The following is a 21448-nucleotide window of genomic DNA, read 5'->3' as shown; positions in this document are numbered from 1 at the left end:
GTCCGAAAAAGAAACCTAAAAGACCTCAGTGTTTTGAATTTGAATGTAATAACTGTTTTTGGCCACATTCTTACATACGGCACCTTTAAACTCAACACCAGTCGAGTAAATTTACGTAACAAAAATTTATAATTGATTTATTTTATTTATAATAACACCTGTTCCAATTTGGACCACTGTGAAATAATGTCAAATTAAACTCTTTTATTTTGAAAATATCATACAAAATTTGAGGAAGATTTAAATGACAACGTCAACAAAAGTTACAGACTGCAGCTTTAAACGCTAGGGGAAAAAAAACCTGTTTTTAGCATTCGTCTTATTTTGAAAGGTGTTTCGGAGGAAGTTCTCGAACAATAAACGCAGCTTGATTTTTGAAAGGCTTTGAGGCCCCGCCCCCTTCCCCGTGTCTTCACCTGAGCGTCCGTACCTGGCGCAAGTCAGTCACAGAAGCACCGGGGCCGCTGCGGGACGTGGACACCTGTCATGGCCGAGTCTCAGCTGCTGTGCATGGACGACGAACACGTCAACGAGAAGATCCCGGAGTCCAGACCCGAGTTCTACTACAGCGAGGAGCAGCGCGCGGCTCTGGAGCAGCTCCTCCGCAACGGCGACGGCGCCTTCAAGATGCGCCTGAAGGAGGACAACGTCAAGGACTTCCTGTCCGCCCGGGAGGTGAAGACCATCCGCAAGACCTTCCACGAGTTCGACACGGACAGCGACTCCGAGGCCGGCGAGCACGACAAGTCCAAGGAGTCCTCCAGCGCGGACTCCGGGGTCCACTCCACATACTGGCCCCAGATGTCCGACACCGAGGTCCCGTCCCTGGACCTGGGCTGGTCCGGCAGCAGCGGCGTCTACAAGGGGGTGACCCGGGTCTCCGTGTACACCCACCCGCCCAAAGAACCCGGTCCACACATCAAAGAGGTGGTGAGGAGACTGATCCAGGAGTCACACAAGGTCTGGAAAACAAACACACCCCAACAATTATGACCTTGTTTATTACTTTTTAATAACAGTGTAACCTGCAGATTGTTTTCTCACGGTTTTGGTCCAGAAAGTTTTCATCACCTCAAAATAATCACCTTAATTTCAAATGACTCATTTTTGTCCACAAACCAAAATTAAAAGTTTTAATCATTTATTTGTTCCTTAATAAATACTGGAATATTCACACTTCAGAAGCTGTAAAATCAGAGAATTTGTCAAAATTCAACGTCAAAACAATAAATTCGCCATCAAAACAGTTATAAACATATATAAAAGTAGTATATACATATATATATATATACACACATATATATATATATATATATATACACATATATATATATATACACATATATATATATATACATACATAAATACATACATGTATACATATATATACATACATACATATATAGATATACATATACATACATACATATATATACACAAACACACATATATACATACATACATGTATACATACATGCATATATAGATATACATACACATACATACATACACACATACATACATATATAGATATACATACATACACATACATACATATATACATACACACATACATACATATAAAGATATACATATACATACATACATACATACATGTATACATACATACATATATAGATATACATACACACACATACATACATATACACCGTGTCCACTTCTGCCTTCCTCACAATCTTTGTCGGAATTTGGAATTAGTCCAACTTCCTCGGATTTCGGAACTCGGATTTCCAACTTGGAAACTCGGAAAAACTTTTGTCGTACACATAGTACGACCGATTTTGCTATCGACTGATTGTTTTTCTCCGACTTCCGTCTGGAACGCGGTCACTCCCAGCTCCGACTTCCGAAGTAAATGGTAAAGAAAAGCCTTGACTCGTAGGTAAAGAACTGATTAAATAAATCAACAATGTTCTCCACAGAACTCGTATGTAGGGACCGGGTGAAAATGAACGGTATGGAGGGGGAAAAAATCTGAGTTAATTGAATATTTTGTCGAAGAAAAGTTTGTTTGTTTGTTTGTTTGTTTGTTTGTTGAAATCTGGTCGACAAACGTCTCCACAGGGCGTTTTACACATTAACTCGTTCATCGTCACGCGCGGCGCTACTGTGGAGATAAAGAAGTGTCAGCGCGGTAAAGGTCGCTCCTCGTGTTGTTGACCTACTTGGCCTGAGGCCAAATGTCAGCTCTGATGTCTGGGAGACGATTGGTTCCACAGACGATCACGTGACGGCCAACACACCTGGGATTAGAAATGTGTCGCTCAGTTTTTTTTCAGCCAATTTTTTATAAAAAAAATGTTTAAATCAAAGCAATTGTCTCTTTACAGTCTCTAGGGGGCGCCACAGTGGATGAACAGCATATTTGCTTTGGCGGAGCAATTTTTATGCCAGGTGTCGTTCCTGACGCAACCGACCCATTTATTCAGGCTTGGGATCGTCACTCGGAGTAGACTGGATGTGGCCCCCTAGTGGCAGGAGTCAATTTAGAGCGTCCAATTAAATTAAATGTGGTGTCCAATTACATTAAACTTGGAGCGTCCAGTTAACAATAAATAATGGCGTTTGGAGTCGACTAGATGTTGTCCCCTAGTGGCGGGAGACTGAACTTTTCTTTGGCGTTTTAATGCAAAACGAAAGATGTTTAGAAACGGTGGTGGAATGTAACGTTGTTGATATTTAACACATTAGGCACATTATATTTTAATTAAAATGCCACAGTCTGGTTTTTTTTAGAATATAGACATTAAGAGAATTAATCATTATGCAAGTACTTTTACTTTTAATACTTAAAGTACGTTTAAAATCAGGTACTTTTTGCTTTTACTTAAGTAGGGTTGTCATTTTGGTATTTTTACTAAAGTAAATATTTCTTTGGTTATTTGTACTTTTTTTTTAAGTACTGAGATTCAGTACTTCTTCCACCACTGCTTAGAAACAAAGACACTGAATATAAATATGGTCAAATTCAGCTATCATGCAAATATTTAGGCATAAGTATTTGTTTAACCAATATATATACACACAACGCAACAGCTTTTAAAAGCAGGAAAAGTCACCGCAGATAGTTTTATCGCGATATGACGACATTAAGCCCAGATCTCGTCTCTGGTTTGAATGTCACAGACACTTGTTTATATTTTTAGAGTTTTAAATGTCTTCGGGGGCATTCTCCATCGCCTTCTCAACACAGGAGTGATTATAAAATCATTTTTCAAAGCGCTTAAGTCAAATAAAGACACGAGCGTCAAACCGTGTCCACACGTGGAGTTTCCTCACCGACGTGCCAACCGCACCCATCGGACGCCACCAAGTTTGAATTTTGAATGGAGTTTTTGAACAAGTTCGAACGAAGCCGAGTGTCATGTGACTCTGACGTGGAGCTGTTGTTAAATAGGTCAGCGGCACGTCGCGACTTGTTCTGCCTCTCGTAAAAAAAACCCACCGGCGCTGAGTCAGGGTTTGGTTCTGGACGAGACTCGTCGACTCGTTTCTGACATTTTCACTCGTTATTTGAACGCTCAGGAATGCAAAAAAAAAAAGGTTAAGCTAAAAAGAAAAAAAAACGCCACAGGTTACAACTGGAATGTGAGGAGGTTTATATATATATATATATATATATATATATATATATAAAAATATGTAGCTAATGTTTAGCCAACTTATAGATAGATAGATAGATAGATAGATAGATAGATAGATAGATAGATAGATAGATAGATAGATAGATAGATAGATAGATAGATAGATAGATAGATAGATAGATAGATAGATAAAAGTTTGCTAAATCTTAGCTAAAAGGTGACATTGTTGAATTTAGAGTTAGCTAAACGTTAGCTGGAGGCGGGCTAATGTCACAAAATCATAATAAATTAAATTATGTATACATATACATACATATATATACAAAAGTAAACGTCTAGCTAGCTAAATCTTAGCTAAAAGATGAAATTCCTATCCACCAATATCTATCGAGATAGATCATGATGATTTCATGACATTAGCCCGCCTTTAGCTAATGTTTAGCCAACTTATAGATAGATAGATAGATAGATAGATAGATAGATAGATAGATAGATAGATAGATAGATAGATAGATAGATAGATAGATAGATAGATAGATAGATAGATAGATAGATAGATAGATAAAAGTTTGCTAAATCTTAGCTAAAAGGTGACATTGTTGAATTTAGAGTTAGCTAAACGTTAGCTCGAGGCGGGCTAATGTCACAAAATCATAATAAATTAAATTATGTATACATATACATACATATATATACAAAAGTAAACGTCTAGCTAGCTAAATCTTAGCTAAAAGATGAAATTCCTATCCACCAATATCTATCGAGATAGATCATGATGATTTCATGACATTAGCCCGCCTTTAGCTAATGTTTAGCCAACTTATAGATAGATAGATAGATAGATAGATAGATAGATAGATAGATAGATAGATAGATAGATAGATAGATAGATAGATAGATAGATAGATAGATAGATAGATAGATAGATAGATAGATAGATAGATAGATAGATAAAAGTTTGCTAAATCTTAGCTAAAAGGTGACATTGTTGAATTTAGAGTTAGCTAAACGTTAGCTAGAGGCGGGCTAATGTCACAAAATCATAATAAATTAAATTATGTATACATATACATACATATATATACAAAAGTAAACGTCAAGCTAGCTAAATCTTAGCTAAAAGATGAAATTCCTATCCACCCATATCTATCGAAATAGATCATGATGATTTCATGACATTAGCCCGCCTTTAGCTAATGTTTAGCCAACTTATAGATAGATAGATAGATAGATAGATAGATAGATAGATAGATAGATAGATAGATAGATAGATAGATAGATAGATAGATAGATAGATAGATAGATAGATAGATAGATAGATAGATAGATAGATAAAAGTTTGCTAAATCTTAGCTAAAAGGTGACATTGTTGAATTTAGAGTTAGCTAAACGTTAGCTAGAGGCGGGTTAATGTCACAAAATCATAATAAATTAAATTATGTATACATATACATACATATATATACAAAAGTACACGTCTAGCTAGCTAAATCTTAGCTAAAAGATGAAATTTCTATCCACCAATATCTATCGAGATAGATCATGATGATTTCATGACATTAGCCCACCTTTAGCTAATGTTTAGCAAACTTATAGATAGATAGATAGATAGATAGATAGATAGATAGATAGATAGATAGATAGATAGATAGATAGATAGATAGATAGATAGATAGATAGATAGATAAAAGTTTGCTAAATCTTAGCTAAAAGGAGACATTGTTGAATTTAGTTAGCTAAACGTTAGCTAGAGGCGGGCTAATGTCACAAAATCATAATAAATTAAATTATGTATACATAAACATACATATATATACAAAAGTAAACGTCTAGCTAGCTAAATCTTAGCTAAAAGATGAAATTCCTATCCACCCATATCTATCGAGATAGATCATGATGATTTCATGACATTAGCCCGCCTTTAGCTAATGTTTAGCCAACTTATAGATAGATAGATAGATAGATAGATAGATAGATAGATAGATAGATAGATAGATAGATAGATAGATAGATAGATAGATAGATAGATAGATAGATAGATAAAAGTTTGCTAAATCTTAGCTAAAAGGTGACATTGTTGAATTTAGAGTTAGCTAAACATTAGCTAGAGGCGGGCTAATGTCACAAAATCATAATAAATTAAATTATGTATACATATACATACATATATATACAAAAGTAAACGTCTAGCTAGCTAAATCTTAGCTAAAAGATGAAATTCCTATCCACCCATATCTATCGAGATAGATCATGATGATTTCATGACATTAGCCCGCCTTTAGGTAATGTTTAGCCAACTTATAGATAGATAGATAGATAGATAGATAGATAGATAGATAGATAGATAGATAGATAGATAGATAGATAGATAGATAGATAGATAGATAGATAGATAGATAAAAGTTTGCTAAATCTTAGCTAAAAGGTGACATTGTTGAATTTAGAGTTAGCTAAACGTTAGCTAGAGGCGGGTTAATGTCACAAAATCATAATAAATTAAATTATGTATACATATACATACATATATATACAAAAGTAAACGTCTAGCTAGCTAAATCTTAGCTAAAAGATGAAATTCCTATCCACCAATATCTATCGAGATAGATCATGATGATTTCATGACATTAGCCCGCCTTTAGCTAATGTTTAGCCAACTTATAGATAGATAGATAGATAGATAGATAGATAGATAGATAGATAGATAGATAGATAGATAGATAGATAGATAGATAGATAGATAGATAGATAGATAGATAGATAGATAGATAGATAGATAGATAAAAGTTTGCTAAATCTTAGCTAAAAGGTGACATTGTTGAATTTAGAGTTAGCTAAACGTTAGCTCGAGGCGGGCTAATGTCACAAAATCATAATAAATTAAATTATGTATACATATACATACATATATATACAAAAGTAAACGTCTAGCTAGCTAAATCTTAGCTAAAAGATGAAATTCCTATCCACCAATATCTATCGAGATAGATCATGATGATTTCATGACATTAGCCCGCCTTTAGCTAATGTTTAGCCAACTTATAGATAGATAGATAGATAGATAGATAGATAGATAGATAGATAGATAGATAGATAGATAGATAGATAGATAGATAGATAGATAGATAAAAGTTTGCTAAATCTTAGCTAAAAGGTGACATTGTTGAATTTAGAGTTAGCTAAACGTTAGCTAGAGGCGGGTAATGTCACAAAATCATAATAAATTAAATTATGTATACATATACATACATATATATACAAAAGTAAACGTCAAGCTAGCTAAATCTTAGCTAAAAGATGAAATTCCTATCCACCCATATCTATCGAAATAGATCATGATGATTTCATGACATTAGCCCGCCTTTAGCTAATGTTTAGCCAACTTATAGATAGATAGATAGATAGATAGATAGATAGATAGATAGATAGATAGATAGATAGATAGATAGATAGATAGATAGATAGATAGATAGATAGATAGATAAAAGTTTGCTAAATCTTAGCTAAAAGGTGACATTGTTGAATTTAGAGTTAGCTAAACGTTAGCTAGAGGCGGGTTAATGTCACAAAATCATAATAAATTAAATTATGTATACATATACATACATATATATACAAAAGTACACGTCTAGCTAGCTAAATCTTAGCTAAAAGATGAAATTTCTATCCACCAATATCTATCGAGATAGATCATGATGATTTCATGACATTAGCCCACCTTTAGCTAATGTTTAGCAAACTTATAGATAGATAGATAGATAGATAGATAGATAGATAGATAGATAGATAGATAGATAGATAGATAGATAGATAGATAAAAGTTTGCTAAATCTTAGCTAAAAGGTGACATTGTTGAATTTAGTTAGCTAAACGTTAGCTAGAGGCGGGCTAATGTCACAAAATCATAATAAATTAAATTATGTATACATAAACATACATATATATACAAAAGTAAACGTCTAGCTAGCTAAATCTTAGCTAAAAGATGAAATTCCTATCCACCCATATCTATCGAGATAGATCATGATGATTTCATGACATTAGCCCGCCTTTAGCTAATGTTTAGCCAACTTATAGATAGATAGATAGATAGATAGATAGATAGATAGATAGATAGATAGATAGATAGATAGATAGATAGATAGATAGATAGATAAAAGTTTGCTAAATCTTAGCTAAAAGGTGACATTGTTGAATTTAGAGTTAGCTAAACATTAGCTAGAGGCGGGCTAATGTCACAAAATCATAATAAATTAAATTATGTATACAAATACATACATATATATACAAAAGTAAAGTCTAGCTAGCTAAATCTTAGCTAAAAGATGAAATTCCTATCCACCAATATCTATCGAGATAGATCATGATGATTTCATGACATTAGCCCGCCTTTAGCTAATGTTTAGCCAACTTATAGATAGATAGATAGATAGATAGATAGATAGATAGATAGATAGATAGATAGATAGATAGATAGATAGATAGATAGATAGATAGATAGATAGATAGATAAAAGTTTGCTAAATCTTAGCTAAAAGGTGACATTGTTGACATTTAAAGTTAGTTAAACGTTAGCTCGAGGCGGGCCTTTGTCACAAAATAATCACAAATTAACGGTCAATGAGAACAGTTTTGATTTGTATTTGTGTTACATTTGTTGTCGCGATAACTGGTGCGTTAATGGACACTGCGTCTCTTTAACTGTAGCCGTGCGTTATCTGTAAATAATTAACCGTAAAAAACACGCGTATACGAACCGTCTTTACAGGCCGTTTACAGACGCTCTCTGACTGAGTAATGTGCTGACACGGCTTCTCTTCAGGTGAAGTCAATCATCCACCGCTGGAGAGCTGCCAAGTACCTGCCAACGCGGTGTTTGTGCATGTCGGTATCCGAAAATTCAAATCATCACACACAGACACACAAGCTGGCATATTCAAACTCTGGGAGGCAGAAAATGGTTGTAAAGAAACGATCATCTCCGCTAAGGCTGCGCGATATGGCTTTATTTCTTTAAACGAAGGTGGTTTACGTGTGCTAGAAACTATGGAATTCACTATAAATGTGCTCAAATTCTGCTATAACACAAATAATTGTGCTTAAAATGAAAGAAGCGTCACTTTTTTTTTTAAATGTTGTCGATCCATGTTTAATTCATATTTAACAAGCAAGCGAGTGGAGCCATGTGCAGAGCGGTCATGTGAGTTATGGAAGTCAAATATTGGTTCATGTCAGCTGATTTCAGGCCAGGTCTGCAGAGACCACACACGCACGCACACGCACACGCACACACACACGCACACACACATATGGTTTACATCTCCACAACGACATTAAGACAAACACAACACGTGTGTGTGTGTGTGTGTGTGTGTGTGTGTGTGTGTTTTGTCTGCCAGGGAACTTGTTTGGACGCTGTTCACTAAACACTATAAAACCACACCTGCAACGAGGAAACGGACGCGTCCTCACATGACGGCTCTGAATTCACCTCGCAGATATGAAAAAAAGATCAATAAATAAATACCCGAGTGAGCGCTCCTGTACACGGTTCTTTAAGTTTAAAGCTCCCATATAAACACCAATTAACCCTGTTTTTTTTGTGTGTGTATCTGCGACATGACCTCGTTCATGAGACCATAAACAATCAGTTCAGCCACTGCTGAGAACGCTGTGTTGTATTGAAATCTCTGGCTCAGCGAGATCTCTGGGAAAAACCCGGTCCGGTTACGCAAACAGCATTTCTGGATTTCTCGTTCCAAGAGCGACGGTGTCTTCTGACTCCGGGTCAAAGGTCGTAAAAGTGACTGCGACGGGAAGTCGTGACGAAGCCATTTTTAAACATTGTTAAAACAATGTTTTGATAATGAGTGGCAGTGCATTAGGGGTGGGGGGGGGGGGGGGGGGGGGGGAGGGTGGGGGTCGATTCTGATCATCCACGATTATGAATCAATTCATAAACTTCAAAAATCTAATTTTGAAAAAAAATATTTTATTAGTTTTTATTTTGAAAAACCACACAAAAAACCCGTTTGTGTTATTTGTGTACAGTTTATTTTTGTTACTTCTGGGAGAAAAAGGCAGCTAGTCTAAGCTTTTATTCATGCAAGTTATTTATTTTGTACAGTCAGTAAGTTTTTACTTGTTTTGAATGAATAAATGTTAACTTTTGTCTTAAGTTTGCCTTTGTGTGATCACATTATCACATTATCTTATACAAACTCTATTGTTTTGATGCCATAATTTGCCTGAACACACTATGCATTGTATCAGTTTTTGAATCGAGAATCGGTTGAATCGAATCAGTTGAAACGATAATCGATTTCTAATCGAATCGTGAGCCACCCAGAGATTCACATCCCTACAGTTCATCCACCGTTCCAGAAGGGGGGGCTGTGCTTCTGAGAGCTTATGTGCTGATTACCTCACTTCCAGGCATTAGCCAATCACAACACAGTCTGTCTCCTGGGGGTGAGATTTCAGTCTGAAACAGCGCGGCTGAGGAGAGCTTCAGTGAGGAGAGATTTATATAGGCTCGTTTACAGCGACTCGGAGGTTTTTGACCATAAAAACAAGTTAATGTGTGTAAGTAGACCTCCATAACTCACATATATGTGTATATTTAAAGCTCCCACTCTATGGGAGCTTTAAATATACAGTTAAATATACAGTGTGTGAACTGTAAAAAAAAAAAATACGGCCACGTTCTTGTGTCTTGTGACCGGATTTGGTTTCTCCCGCAGGTCGTCGGACCTCGTACCGTTATCTAAGGCTCGGTAAACGCAGACTTGGCCGTTTGAATGTCAGCTCAGAGCGTCTTCACTTCTCTGTCTTCACCGACTGGAAAAACAAGTCGAAGTGAAGAGCGTGGAGCGTAACTTTCTCTGTAAATGATGATGGGCTTACATGTCCTATCAAAACAACAATCGGGTGTTATTGTCTTACAGCTTTACCGGCAGTGGGCGTGGTGCTGAACGTTTACCTAATAAAGCTGTCGGGAGTATTAATGCCAGTGTCCCAACAGGTTTGACGTGGTCACGAGGCGTAGCGTCACAGCCTTAATCTTCCCCAACATATGAAAACAAATGAATGAAAGGTGAAAGCGTCTGAATCATCGTCGTTTCCTTTTGTACTTTGTGGTTTTTCTGTCTCTACTCGCACAAACACGTGCGAGTGATCTCTTTCAAGGCAAAGTTCAGGCTTTTCCTGGTGAGAATCTGAACATTTGAGGAGCCATCGTGGCGTTCTACGACTCCCTCGGGGGGGGGGGGAAATTATCGCTTCTTCTAATATAAAAAAGGGCCGTTTACGTGAATTAAAAGGCGTTTAAACCGCCCGACAGCCACGTTTAACCCTGACAATCGTGTCGTCGCACACAGGATTTGGCGTTCTTCTTATTACCGTAACTCCGAGAGACCGTGTGTGATATCTAGAAAATTCCAAAACTATGGACTGGAGATAGAAGATGGATGTATGGATACCAGATACCGATTATTAACCGATTACTAAATTAATCGTCAACTATTTTCATAATCGATGAATCAGTTTGAAGCTTTTTTCATGATTAAAACAAGATTTCTGATTGTTTTAGCTTCTTAAATGTGAATATTTTTTATCATATCTTTGCTCCATCTACAAAGAAATCATTAAAAACTGAATCATTTTGGTTTGTGGACCAAAACAAAGACACTGATCGACGTTCTCTTTAGCGTGTTCTGACATTTTGTGGACCAAACGATGAATCGATTCATTGTAAAAATAATCGGCAGATTAATCGATTATGAAAATAATCGTCAGTTGCAGCTACTCTTCATTACGGGAGAACCTCAGGACTTCAGCGGGAACGGCCGTCCAATCACAGACGAGGTTGACCGCCGCGTCAGCAACCGTCTCAGCACCGTGATTAAATAAACGCTAGAATAACGGCCAGATAGTGAAAGTTATCTTGGAAAAAGGGTCGGAAGAACTCACTCATCGAACATTTGTTGTCACAATTCTGAATATCGTGACGGCCATAAAACGATTAAAACGAAAAATTGACGCCAGTGAACAAACGAAAAATGTTGCGTTGATTTCACGACAGAAGAGACTAAAAAAACCTGTGCAGCTGAACGCAGGGAAAACCGAATATTTCCAGGATTTGGTATCAGCCCGAACACTTTCACAACAACGTTATATATCGGATATCGGCAAAAAGACATCGTATGAATATCGGCTAATACTTTCAAACAAGTCACGAAAAAATCTGAGCTTGAACTGGTGGAGACCAAAATGGATCAACAACTTCTGTGTGCTGTGATGTAAAATCGCAGATTGTTTTGAATGGACTTTGGTGCAGGGAGTGAGCGATTTACATCTCGTGGAGAGAGAAGTGACATTTCCTCTTTGATCAACACATCCTTGTCTTCTGCAGGTCGTCGCCATCGTCATGGACCTGCTGACAGACATGCAGATCCTCCAGGACCTGCTGGACGCCTCGTCGCGACGCGGCGTGGCCGTCTACGCCGTGCTGGAGGCCCAGGGAGTGCCCTACTTCCTGGACATGTGTGCTCGTCTGCAGGTCACTGCGGTGCATCTGAGGGTGAGGACTGAGCTCGGCAAACAGCGGAGACGGCGTGACACGACGTTTACACAGCGTTTACACAGCGTTTACACAGCGTTTACACAGCACACAAAGAGCAAATCAACACGGGGATGTTTGAGGGAAAGCGCCTAAAGTGGGTCAGCGCTGCGACGGCTGCTGTAAACAACGGCAGTGACTGCGGAGAGTGTGTCGGATTTAAGAAAAATGTAGCGCCAGAGGAGGTTAGATTAGTTTGGGATTTTTAGTTAGTTTTGACATTTTAATTAGTCAGAGTGGCTTTGCTAGTTTTAATTTTGTTTGTAAATGCTTAGTTTTAATTTTGGTTTTTTTATTCAAAAAGGTAAATATAACCTATGTTTGTGTCATGAAAGCCCAGCAAAAGATGCCATTTTAAATAACGATGAACAACCATCCCATAATCAACAATAACAAGAAATTAGCCTGAAGTGCATCATAGTGCTGAGGTCGTTACAGGTTGTTGGCTAATAAGCTAAATGTAATCAAGCTAACGTTGTTATATAGCTGACGACACTCGGTCAACAGATAATCACTTGGAATGGTTGGCTAACGGCTAATTAAGCACTTAGGTTAGTTAGCATACAAATAAAAAGTTAGCGAAGCGCAAAGGAGTCACAATTGTGTTTTCAAAAACTAACTTGAATGCTAACAGATCACGTGTTAGCTATCTGCTAACGTGCAATCATCTGATTATTAGGTAGCCATCAGCTAATGAGTAACAATTTTGCTTAATGAATAGATGGTTATCAACTTATGAGTGACAAGCTAGCTAACTAATTATTTGTTAGCTAACAGCCAATGAGAAACCAGTTTTCTAACAGTTAACAATTTGCTAATAGCCTGTAAGCAATCATTTGGAGTAGTTAAGGTAAATGAGAAACCAATGAGAATCCAATGAGAAACTAATGAGAAACCAGTTTGCTAACAGATCACGTGTTAGCTATCTGCTAACGTGTAATCATCTTTGCTGATTATTAAGTAGCCGACAGCTAATGAGTAACAATTTTGCTCAAAAATGAATAGATGGCTATCAACTTATGAGTGACAAGTTAGCTAACAAATAATTAGTTGGTTAACAGCCAATGAGAAACAGTTTTCTAACAGTTAACTAGTTGCTAATAGCCTGTGAGCAACCATTTGGAGTAGTTAAGGTAAATGCCTTGATGTCAGTATTAATAATCAAGAAAAAAAAAAAAAAAGACTGTAATATTAAATGCTAAAATATTGGATATTATTTTACTATTCAAAGCTAAAAAGCTGAGTTTATTATTCTTTAAAGGGCCTAAATGAACATTTATTAATATTGCACATCCTGAGAAATGATGTAGAAGTAAATTGAACAGTAGTTCACTGTTATTCTACCTCCTCGGGGACAACAATAGCCAGCCTTATCTGCTGTATTCAGAGTTTTGTCGCCGCGGTGTCGTTGAACTGGAGCGTTTGACTGCGGCGGTGTCGGTTGATAAGTCTGTGAAAGGCCTTTTCAGAGCAGTGGGCTCCGTTACTCTTACTTCTTACAAACGGACATTCAAAGAGCCTGAGAAACAGATCCAGAGAGCGTAACTCGATGCTTCAGGGTTGACGGCGGAGGGAAGGGAAGCCTCCTCCCAGTGTGTCCATACTCACTATTTACATCCTCCTTTTCGTCCTTAAACTAAACACCTGTGGCCAACGTGTTTGTGTCTTTCCATTCCACTGTTTAGAACGTTGACTTAGCGCTGCATGGCGTGACAGTGCAGTTTGATTTGGCATTAACTCCACCATTTGTTGGTGGTGTAGCGTGGGATGTTTGGTCGCTGTGGCGGAGACCGTTTGCTCAGGCTTACCTGTGTGATTTTAACACGGACGGAAATGTGTAATCAGGCGGGTGTTTTCTCCGCAGAACCTGCGTGTGCGTATGCTGAGCGGGGCAGGGCTGGCCCTGTCCTTTGGAAAACTGCCCGGATCTTTATGCTCCAAATACATGCTGGTGGACGGGGAGAAAGTCATGTTCGGGTCGTACAGGTGAGTCACACAGCGATGCCCTGAAAGCACATGACTCATCAAAAAGCAAATTAACACAAGGTTAAGATCACCGCGGTTTATCTCACTGTTAAACCACTCACTCTCTCACACCAAAGTCCATAGAGAAAGTCATGTTCGGGTCGTACAGGTGAGTCACACAGCGATGCCCTGAAAGCACATGACTCATCTAACACAATTAATACATTTCAAGTCATTCCGAGATACTTTTTGTTTTTTTGAAGCTCACTGTCAAAGTGCATCAGGGCAAATGGATCAAAAAATCATATAAATCATTCCTTAAGAGATTTGCAAATATTTTCAACTGATCCTTGTTCAGGGCGATGCCGACTATTATGATGGTAAATTTCAAGTCATTCCGAGATACTTTTTGTTTTTTCGAAGAAACTCAGCTCACTGTCACAGAGCATCAGGCAAATGGATCATTTCCTGAATTTCAAAAATTCATATAAATTATTCCTTAAGAGATTTGCAAATATTTTCAACGGATCCTTGTTCAGGGCGATGCCGACTATTATGATGGTAAATTTCAAGTCATTCCGAGATACTTTTTGTTTTTTCGAAGAAACTCAGCTCACTGTCACAGAGCATCAGGCAAATGGATCATTTCCTGAATTTCAAAAATTCATATAAATTATTCCTTAAGAGATTTGCAAATATTTTCAACGGATCCTTGTTCAGGGCGATGCCGACTATTATGATGGTAAATTTCAAGTCATTCCGAGATACTTTTTGTTTTTTCGAAGAAACTCAGCTCACTGTCACAGAGCATCAGGCAAATGGATCATTTCCTGAATTTCAAAAATTCATATAAATTATTCCTTAAGAGATTTGCAAATATTTTCAACGGATCCTTGTTCAGGGTGATGCCGACTATTATGATGGTGAATTTCAGGTAATTCCGAGATACTTTTTATTTTTTCAAAGAAACTCAGCTCACTGTTTAAGTGCATCAGGGCAAATGGATCATTTCCTGAATTTCAAAAATTCATGAAAATTATTCCTTAAGAGGTTTGCAAATATTTTCAACTGATCCTTGTTCAGGGCGATGCCGACTATTGTGATGGGAAATTTCAAGTCATTCCGAGACACTTTTTATTTTTTCAAAGAAACTCAGTTCACTGTCAAAGTGCATCAGGGCAAATGGATCATTTCCTGAATTTCTAAAATTCATTAAAATGATTCCTTTCAGAGGTTTGCTGTGTGCTTTGATAACTGTTTTTTTCTATGAAGCCTCTCAGATCCAGACGTTACGTGACAGGCAGCCCTTCAGATTAAAAGCACCAGCCACCTCAATTATCAGTCCATCAGGTTTGATAGGAATGTTGATACGTTTCACTCGATGCACGAGTGGAATCCTTTTTGTCAGCGCTCGCTCTTCATGTACCGCTGAGACTGAATGCAAACCTTTTATCTCTCGTTGTGGATCAACTTGTCGTGTTTTTACGACCGATGTTGGCAGACGCCGCGTGTTCAACGTGGGAGAGAACGCGCCGAGCCAAGAAGCCAAGAAGCTTTCTGAAATAACAAACAAGGCTTTGGCAAACGATGAGCTCACATACATCTGTTAACACTTAACATTCACAACAAATGTACAGGAGAGAGTTGTTTGGTCAGAAAATGTCAGAAAATGTTGGGGTTTTTTTTGTCCACAAACCAGAATGATTCACTTTGATTGATTTATTTGTTTATTTTTGTTTTAAAGTTCACATTTAAGAAGCTGAAAACTCATAAACACTCAAAGTGAATGGGCGCTGCCGCAATTAACAGAATATGAATTGATGACTTAATTATTCGTCAACTATTTTGATCATCAAATTGATCTTTTTAAAAGATCCCAGTTTGGTTTAAAATTCGCTCACAAGCGGCTATATTTGGAGCCTTTAGAATTCAAATTTTCCACTTTTTACCACCGTGTTCCTCATTTGCAAACCTGTCGTTATGTTCCCGTCATCTTGATAAATTCAATAAAATTTCCATTTTCCATATCTCTCACTTCAGCAAGAGTCACGTCAGGCACTTCCCGACTGCTGACATCAATATTTTTACTCAAATGTCTGGGAGACGTTGTCAGTGTCGTCTTTAGCGAGGTTTATTTTTAACGCCACAGTTTTGGTTCGCGCTCAAGGCCACATGATACTTCTCCGATCGCGTAACCACGGAGACCCCTCGAGCCTTCATACTTCTGCGTCGTGGACGGTAACGCGCTGCAATTTCCCGCCCGATCAGTAGGGGTCGCTACGCGAGGTTGTTGTGCTTTTGGCTACAGTGAGCGTATTAGGATATGACGTATTTATAGTTTGGCAGTGACGTTGTCGGCGGTGATCAGCTCCGCCTCTGTGGACGCTCGGTGTGCACTGTGAGCCGGCACAGAGCAGCGTTAGCTCGGCCTGTCCTGAGGACCAATCGCAGCTCTTGCCGTCTCCGTTGTCCCTTGACGGAGTGACGGACACTTAAAAAATATTTCGTGCAGTCAGAGACGACGCAGAGGCTCTCCGACAGTCTCTGCGTAGAGTATAAGTTGGGCTTCACTCTCTGTTTTTTCTTTTTCCTCTTCCAGCTTCACCTGGATGTCGTCTCGCATCGACAGGAACACCGTCACCGTGATGTCGGGACAGATCGTGGACTTCTTCGATAACGACTTCAGGGAGCTGTACGCCGCGTCTGAACAGGTCGACCTCTACAGGGAGTTCAACATCACCAAGCCGCCCGTGGCCACGCCCATCAGGAAGCCAAAGGTGGAGCAGATCGTACCGCTGCCCGTCTCCACGTCTCGCTTCCAAGTGTCGGTCGGAGACGCCAAACAGATCGGCCTGAAGGTGCCGGCTCATAAATACCACAATCCTAAGTACTCTCTGGTTTTTGGGAACAGTACGGGCCTCACGGGTTCACTACAAGACCTTTCCACGTGTCCTCCGCCGGACTCTCTGGACGGACTGAAGCAGAGGAACGGCCTTCTGAGCAACTTCCCTCACGTCCACAGGGACAGCAGGGAGACGGTGGAGAGGGTTTCCCCTCAGAGTCCTGGTCCGCCCACAGAGGAGGACGACGACGGCGGCGGCAAGGGATCCTCCAAGAGGAACCTGTCGCCAGGCCTCAAAAAACAGCGCAGCTCCTTCAGGCACTTCCTGAAAGGCAAGGGAGCCCATCAGAGCACAGAGACGATCGAGGAAGGCGTGGTCACTCCTCAGAGCCCCGCCTCCACCTGGAGAGCGTCGGACGCCAACGGCACCGCGGCGGCGAGCGAGCTGGAGGACTCGTTCGAGCTCGTGGAGAAACCGGGTCCGCCGAGGTCCAAGACCAAGAAGCCCTCAAAGTTAATTCAGAGGAGCATGTCCCTGCAGACCATCAACACGGCAGACGAAGACGGTACGTGGTCACGCGTCTGTGGGTCGTCGAGATCTGAACATGTCCACGTTACGGGCATCGCGTGAGCTTTAGTGAGCGGGTACGGGAGAAGCGACGAGGACAGATTGTCTCCATTTATTTGACAATTATTTTCCAGATTTGCACTGTCATGCAATTATATACAGTATTTCCAATAGAAATATTGAATACAGTAAATGTTTAAAGGGATAGTTTGGAATTTTGGACATAAGACCTATTTTCCAATTCAGCCGGTGTGATGGAGACGTTTTTAAGAAATTTCATTCAGTTCTTCTGGTTGCCGAGTTCGCTGGTGCTATGGCTAGCGCAAGTCGGTATGAGTGTTTCTAATGCCATGCTAGCTGGTACCATTGACTTGCGCTAGCCATAGCACCAGCGAACTCGGCAACTAGAAGAACTGAATGAAATTTCTTGAAAACGTCTCCAGACGTCTCCATCACACGGGCTGAGTTGGAAAATAGGTCTTATGTCCAAAATTCCAAACTATCCCTTTAACTACATAAAACAGGTCATCAAAGCTTGGGTGTAAATTTATGACAATCTACAAAAGACAGAGAAAGTTTTACTTTCATTTTATTATTTATTCCCCTTAGATTTAAAGTGAAACGAAACACAAACAAATAAACAAGATGGCTGACCCTGATTTTGTAAACAACAGCCAAAATAGTTTTTTTTTAACTGGCTTTAAACAACGTCCCACCTTCCACATATTGTATCTTAAGAGTATGTGATCAAAATATATTTTAGGTCATAAAATATACAAACCACTCAAACACACTGGCATGAAATAATCAGCTCAGTTCTTAACAATATTAAAACATGAACATTTATGTTACATAAAATGATGAAAGTCAGTATTTAAATGTACCACGTGTTCAAAATAGACAAACATTTACTGATTTTCCTCCAACATATTCACAGTTTACAGGAGCACACACAAACATTTATGTTCTGTTATGGCAGCGTTTGACACAAAATGGCGGCCGCGCCGGAAAACGCGACTACATTTCTGTGTCTTTACGAGTAAATAAAACGCTTCAGAGCGCGTCAGACTTTATGACAACACGCCCGTTAACAAACGAGTACTTTTAAACATATTTATTTATGGCTATTGCTGCGTTTACTGACCTGCACATGGCAGACAAGAGAGGCGCAGTGGAGATACGACGCGTCCAGTTTCCTCTCATGTTTGCCTCCCGGGGAAAGCGGAAGTGAGTGCTCCGTTACAGGTCCCCGGGAACAACGAGAGTATAAACAAACTTTCCGACTCCTTCCGTCACTCAACACAAGCGCTGTGCATGACTCCACAAATTATTAAAATAATAATGACTCTTATTTAACCACATTAATGGTTGCTATGTTTTAGAGTTGTCAAGTTTAGTTCACATTATTTTGCGCCAGGGTAAATGTACTTTTTAGCAGTTGAAACAAGAATAGCTAGCTATTTATTCAGTTCAACTTATCAACTTATCAATACCAAAACAATTACTTATTTAATAATATTTAAAAACAAAACAAAATCAGAGCTGAACCAAATGCTAAAATAGAATAAGAAAAGCTGTGTCAAGGCTTTGCAATTCCCAGATTTGTTGATATAATGTATTCAGCTTAGCTGTAAAAAAAAAAGAAAGAAAAGGGGTTAGTAATTATGCTAAGCTAAACTAAATAGCTGTCGGCTGCAGTCTTATGTTGACACAGTTAATGTTACTGTGAAAAAAGAGTAAACAATCTTAACAACATTGTACAAATACTACATTACATCACTGTCATTTTTAGCAACATTAGCATCTCTTGCTATGTTGCCAGCGATGAGAGGCTGCTCTGCTAAACTCCGATAGCTAACAAAATGTGCACAAAGATGGCGGCTCTTGTTTGTGTTTAGCTACAGACTGGTTCTAGCTTTACAGTTTGAAAGGTGAAATATAGGAAGTAGGACAAAAGTAGCTGTTAGCCTAGTTAGCGGTTACGAAAGAACTCCATTCGAATGGAAAGCTATGGGAAAGCTTAGCTTTCACTTCGTACTGGACTCATAACGTCTGTGATTTTCAATGTGATGATGTAAATTATCGTCACATCGTCAGTTATCGTCCTGTGAAAAGGAGTTTTTAAATGACTAATAAACTGTTTTGTGTTTTTGAACAGGACTGAAAAGCCGCCGGCGGCATCATAAGAAGAACTGCATCCAGTCCTGAGGAGGAAACTGGAGTTTTGTCATGAGACGACGTGACGTTCAAACTGTGTCTTTACACCAGCGTCTCTGCTCGTCCTCAAATTTGTGCGAAATGTCTAAGGACAACCGAGAAAAACCTATTAACGCTGCAGCCAAAGTGCTGAAGGAGATTCCACAGCTGTTGTTTTTCTATATTTTAAATTATTTTTCAGTCAAAAGTGTTTCTTTTTTTTTATTATTATTATATGTGACATTTGTTTGTTTGAAACCTCAAAACAAAACAAAGTTGCCGCGGAGTCACCGTGGATGACATGGCTCCTCTGGTTGCTATGGAGACAGTAAAAGTGAGTCTCACCTTACAGGCGACTCGTGGAAACAGAAGAAGTGTGTGTTGTGCAGACTGAATAATGCAGCGATGACACAGTCCTGCTGTGCGTGTGTGTGTGTGTGTGCACTGTGGGATTGTGTGTGTGTGTGTTTTTTTAATCCAAGCGAAACTGAAAAATGATTAAATGTGAATCCTTGAACCTCTTGAGATGCAAATGATCAGTTTTTGTAAGAAAAATGTAGAAAATAAATAAAGGTTGTTTCTTAATTTGTTGTTTTTTTATATGAATTATGATTAATATTGTACATGAATATTAATATTACAAAATACTTCCATGTCCTAGGACACATTCACTCTTCATGTATGAAACAAACGCACATATTGTACGGTAAATATATAAACATTTCTAGGTAACATATATATACAATATTACTCCTTATAGTGACACACAGTGACAAAAATACATAAAAACATTCTCTCTGGAATATCCACCAATGGACTGGCTGCCAAATAATGTGCTATTCTACATATGTCCACCAACAGACTGACTGCTAAATAATGAGCTGTTACATATATCCACCAACTCACTGGCTGCCAAATAGTGAGCTATTCTAAATAACCTCCAACAGACTGGCTGCCAAATAATGAGCTATTCTAAATATCCACCAAGACTGGCTGCCAAATAATGAGCTATTCTAAATATCCACCAACAGACTGACTGCCAAATACTGAGGTATTCTATACCACAAGACACAAAGTATCGATTTAGTTTGGCTGACACATTTTCAACTGAAGTTACAAATAAACATTACATTTTTTGTGGATTAGGATTAAAAAAACAACAACAAAAAAACAGACATTTCAGTCCACTAGATGGCGCCAAGTGCACACCCTCACTACAGCTGTTGTGTGAGTATATTGCAGTATTTTGTGTTTTGCCAACACAAATGTACCTGCATTTAAATGTTAAATAAACACCTGTGATCGAAATAAACAAACTGACAAACAAACAAACAAACAAACAAACAAACAAACATATCCACCAACAGACCGACTGCCAAATAGTGCACCAAAAAATAGAAAAATATCTCTGGGAGAAAAGAAGACGCAGGATTTTTTAACTCAGTATTCTGTCACAAAAAAACATAAAAGTGAGAGTGTGGCGCCCTCTGCTGGAAACAACACAACAACACAACCGTCGTCACCAAAATAAAACACACTTTTATTGTCCAACAGCTTAGTTTGAATCGTTTTAAATTATAAAACCAGACATTTATACACAAACATAAATCTCACTGTACACTTTCTACTTCATGATCAGATAAATTAAGAGCTTG

At 38.6% G+C, this 21448-nt stretch overlaps 1 protein-coding gene across 1 annotated transcript; it reads left to right on the top strand.

Moving 5' to 3' along the window:
• Positions 1-486: 486 nt before the first annotated feature.
• Positions 487-19805, top strand: fam83fa (family with sequence similarity 83 member Fa; the record flags this gene model as incomplete). Its single annotated transcript, XM_083896204.1, has 5 exons — positions 487-960; positions 12016-12183; positions 14087-14208; positions 16787-17595; positions 19756-19805. 5 exons carry the CDS (start codon positions 487-489, stop codon positions 19803-19805), a joined length of 1623 nt encoding a protein of 540 aa, XP_083752330.1.
• Between the last annotated feature and the right edge of the window lie 1643 nt (positions 19806-21448).

The sequence above is a fragment of the Microchirus variegatus genome (genome assembly GCF_963457635.1).
Source record: "Microchirus variegatus genome assembly, chromosome: 10".
Classification (NCBI taxonomy): Eukaryota; Metazoa; Chordata; class Actinopteri; order Pleuronectiformes; family Soleidae; genus Microchirus; species Microchirus variegatus.
This window is presented reverse-complemented; position numbering and strand designations above follow the sequence as displayed.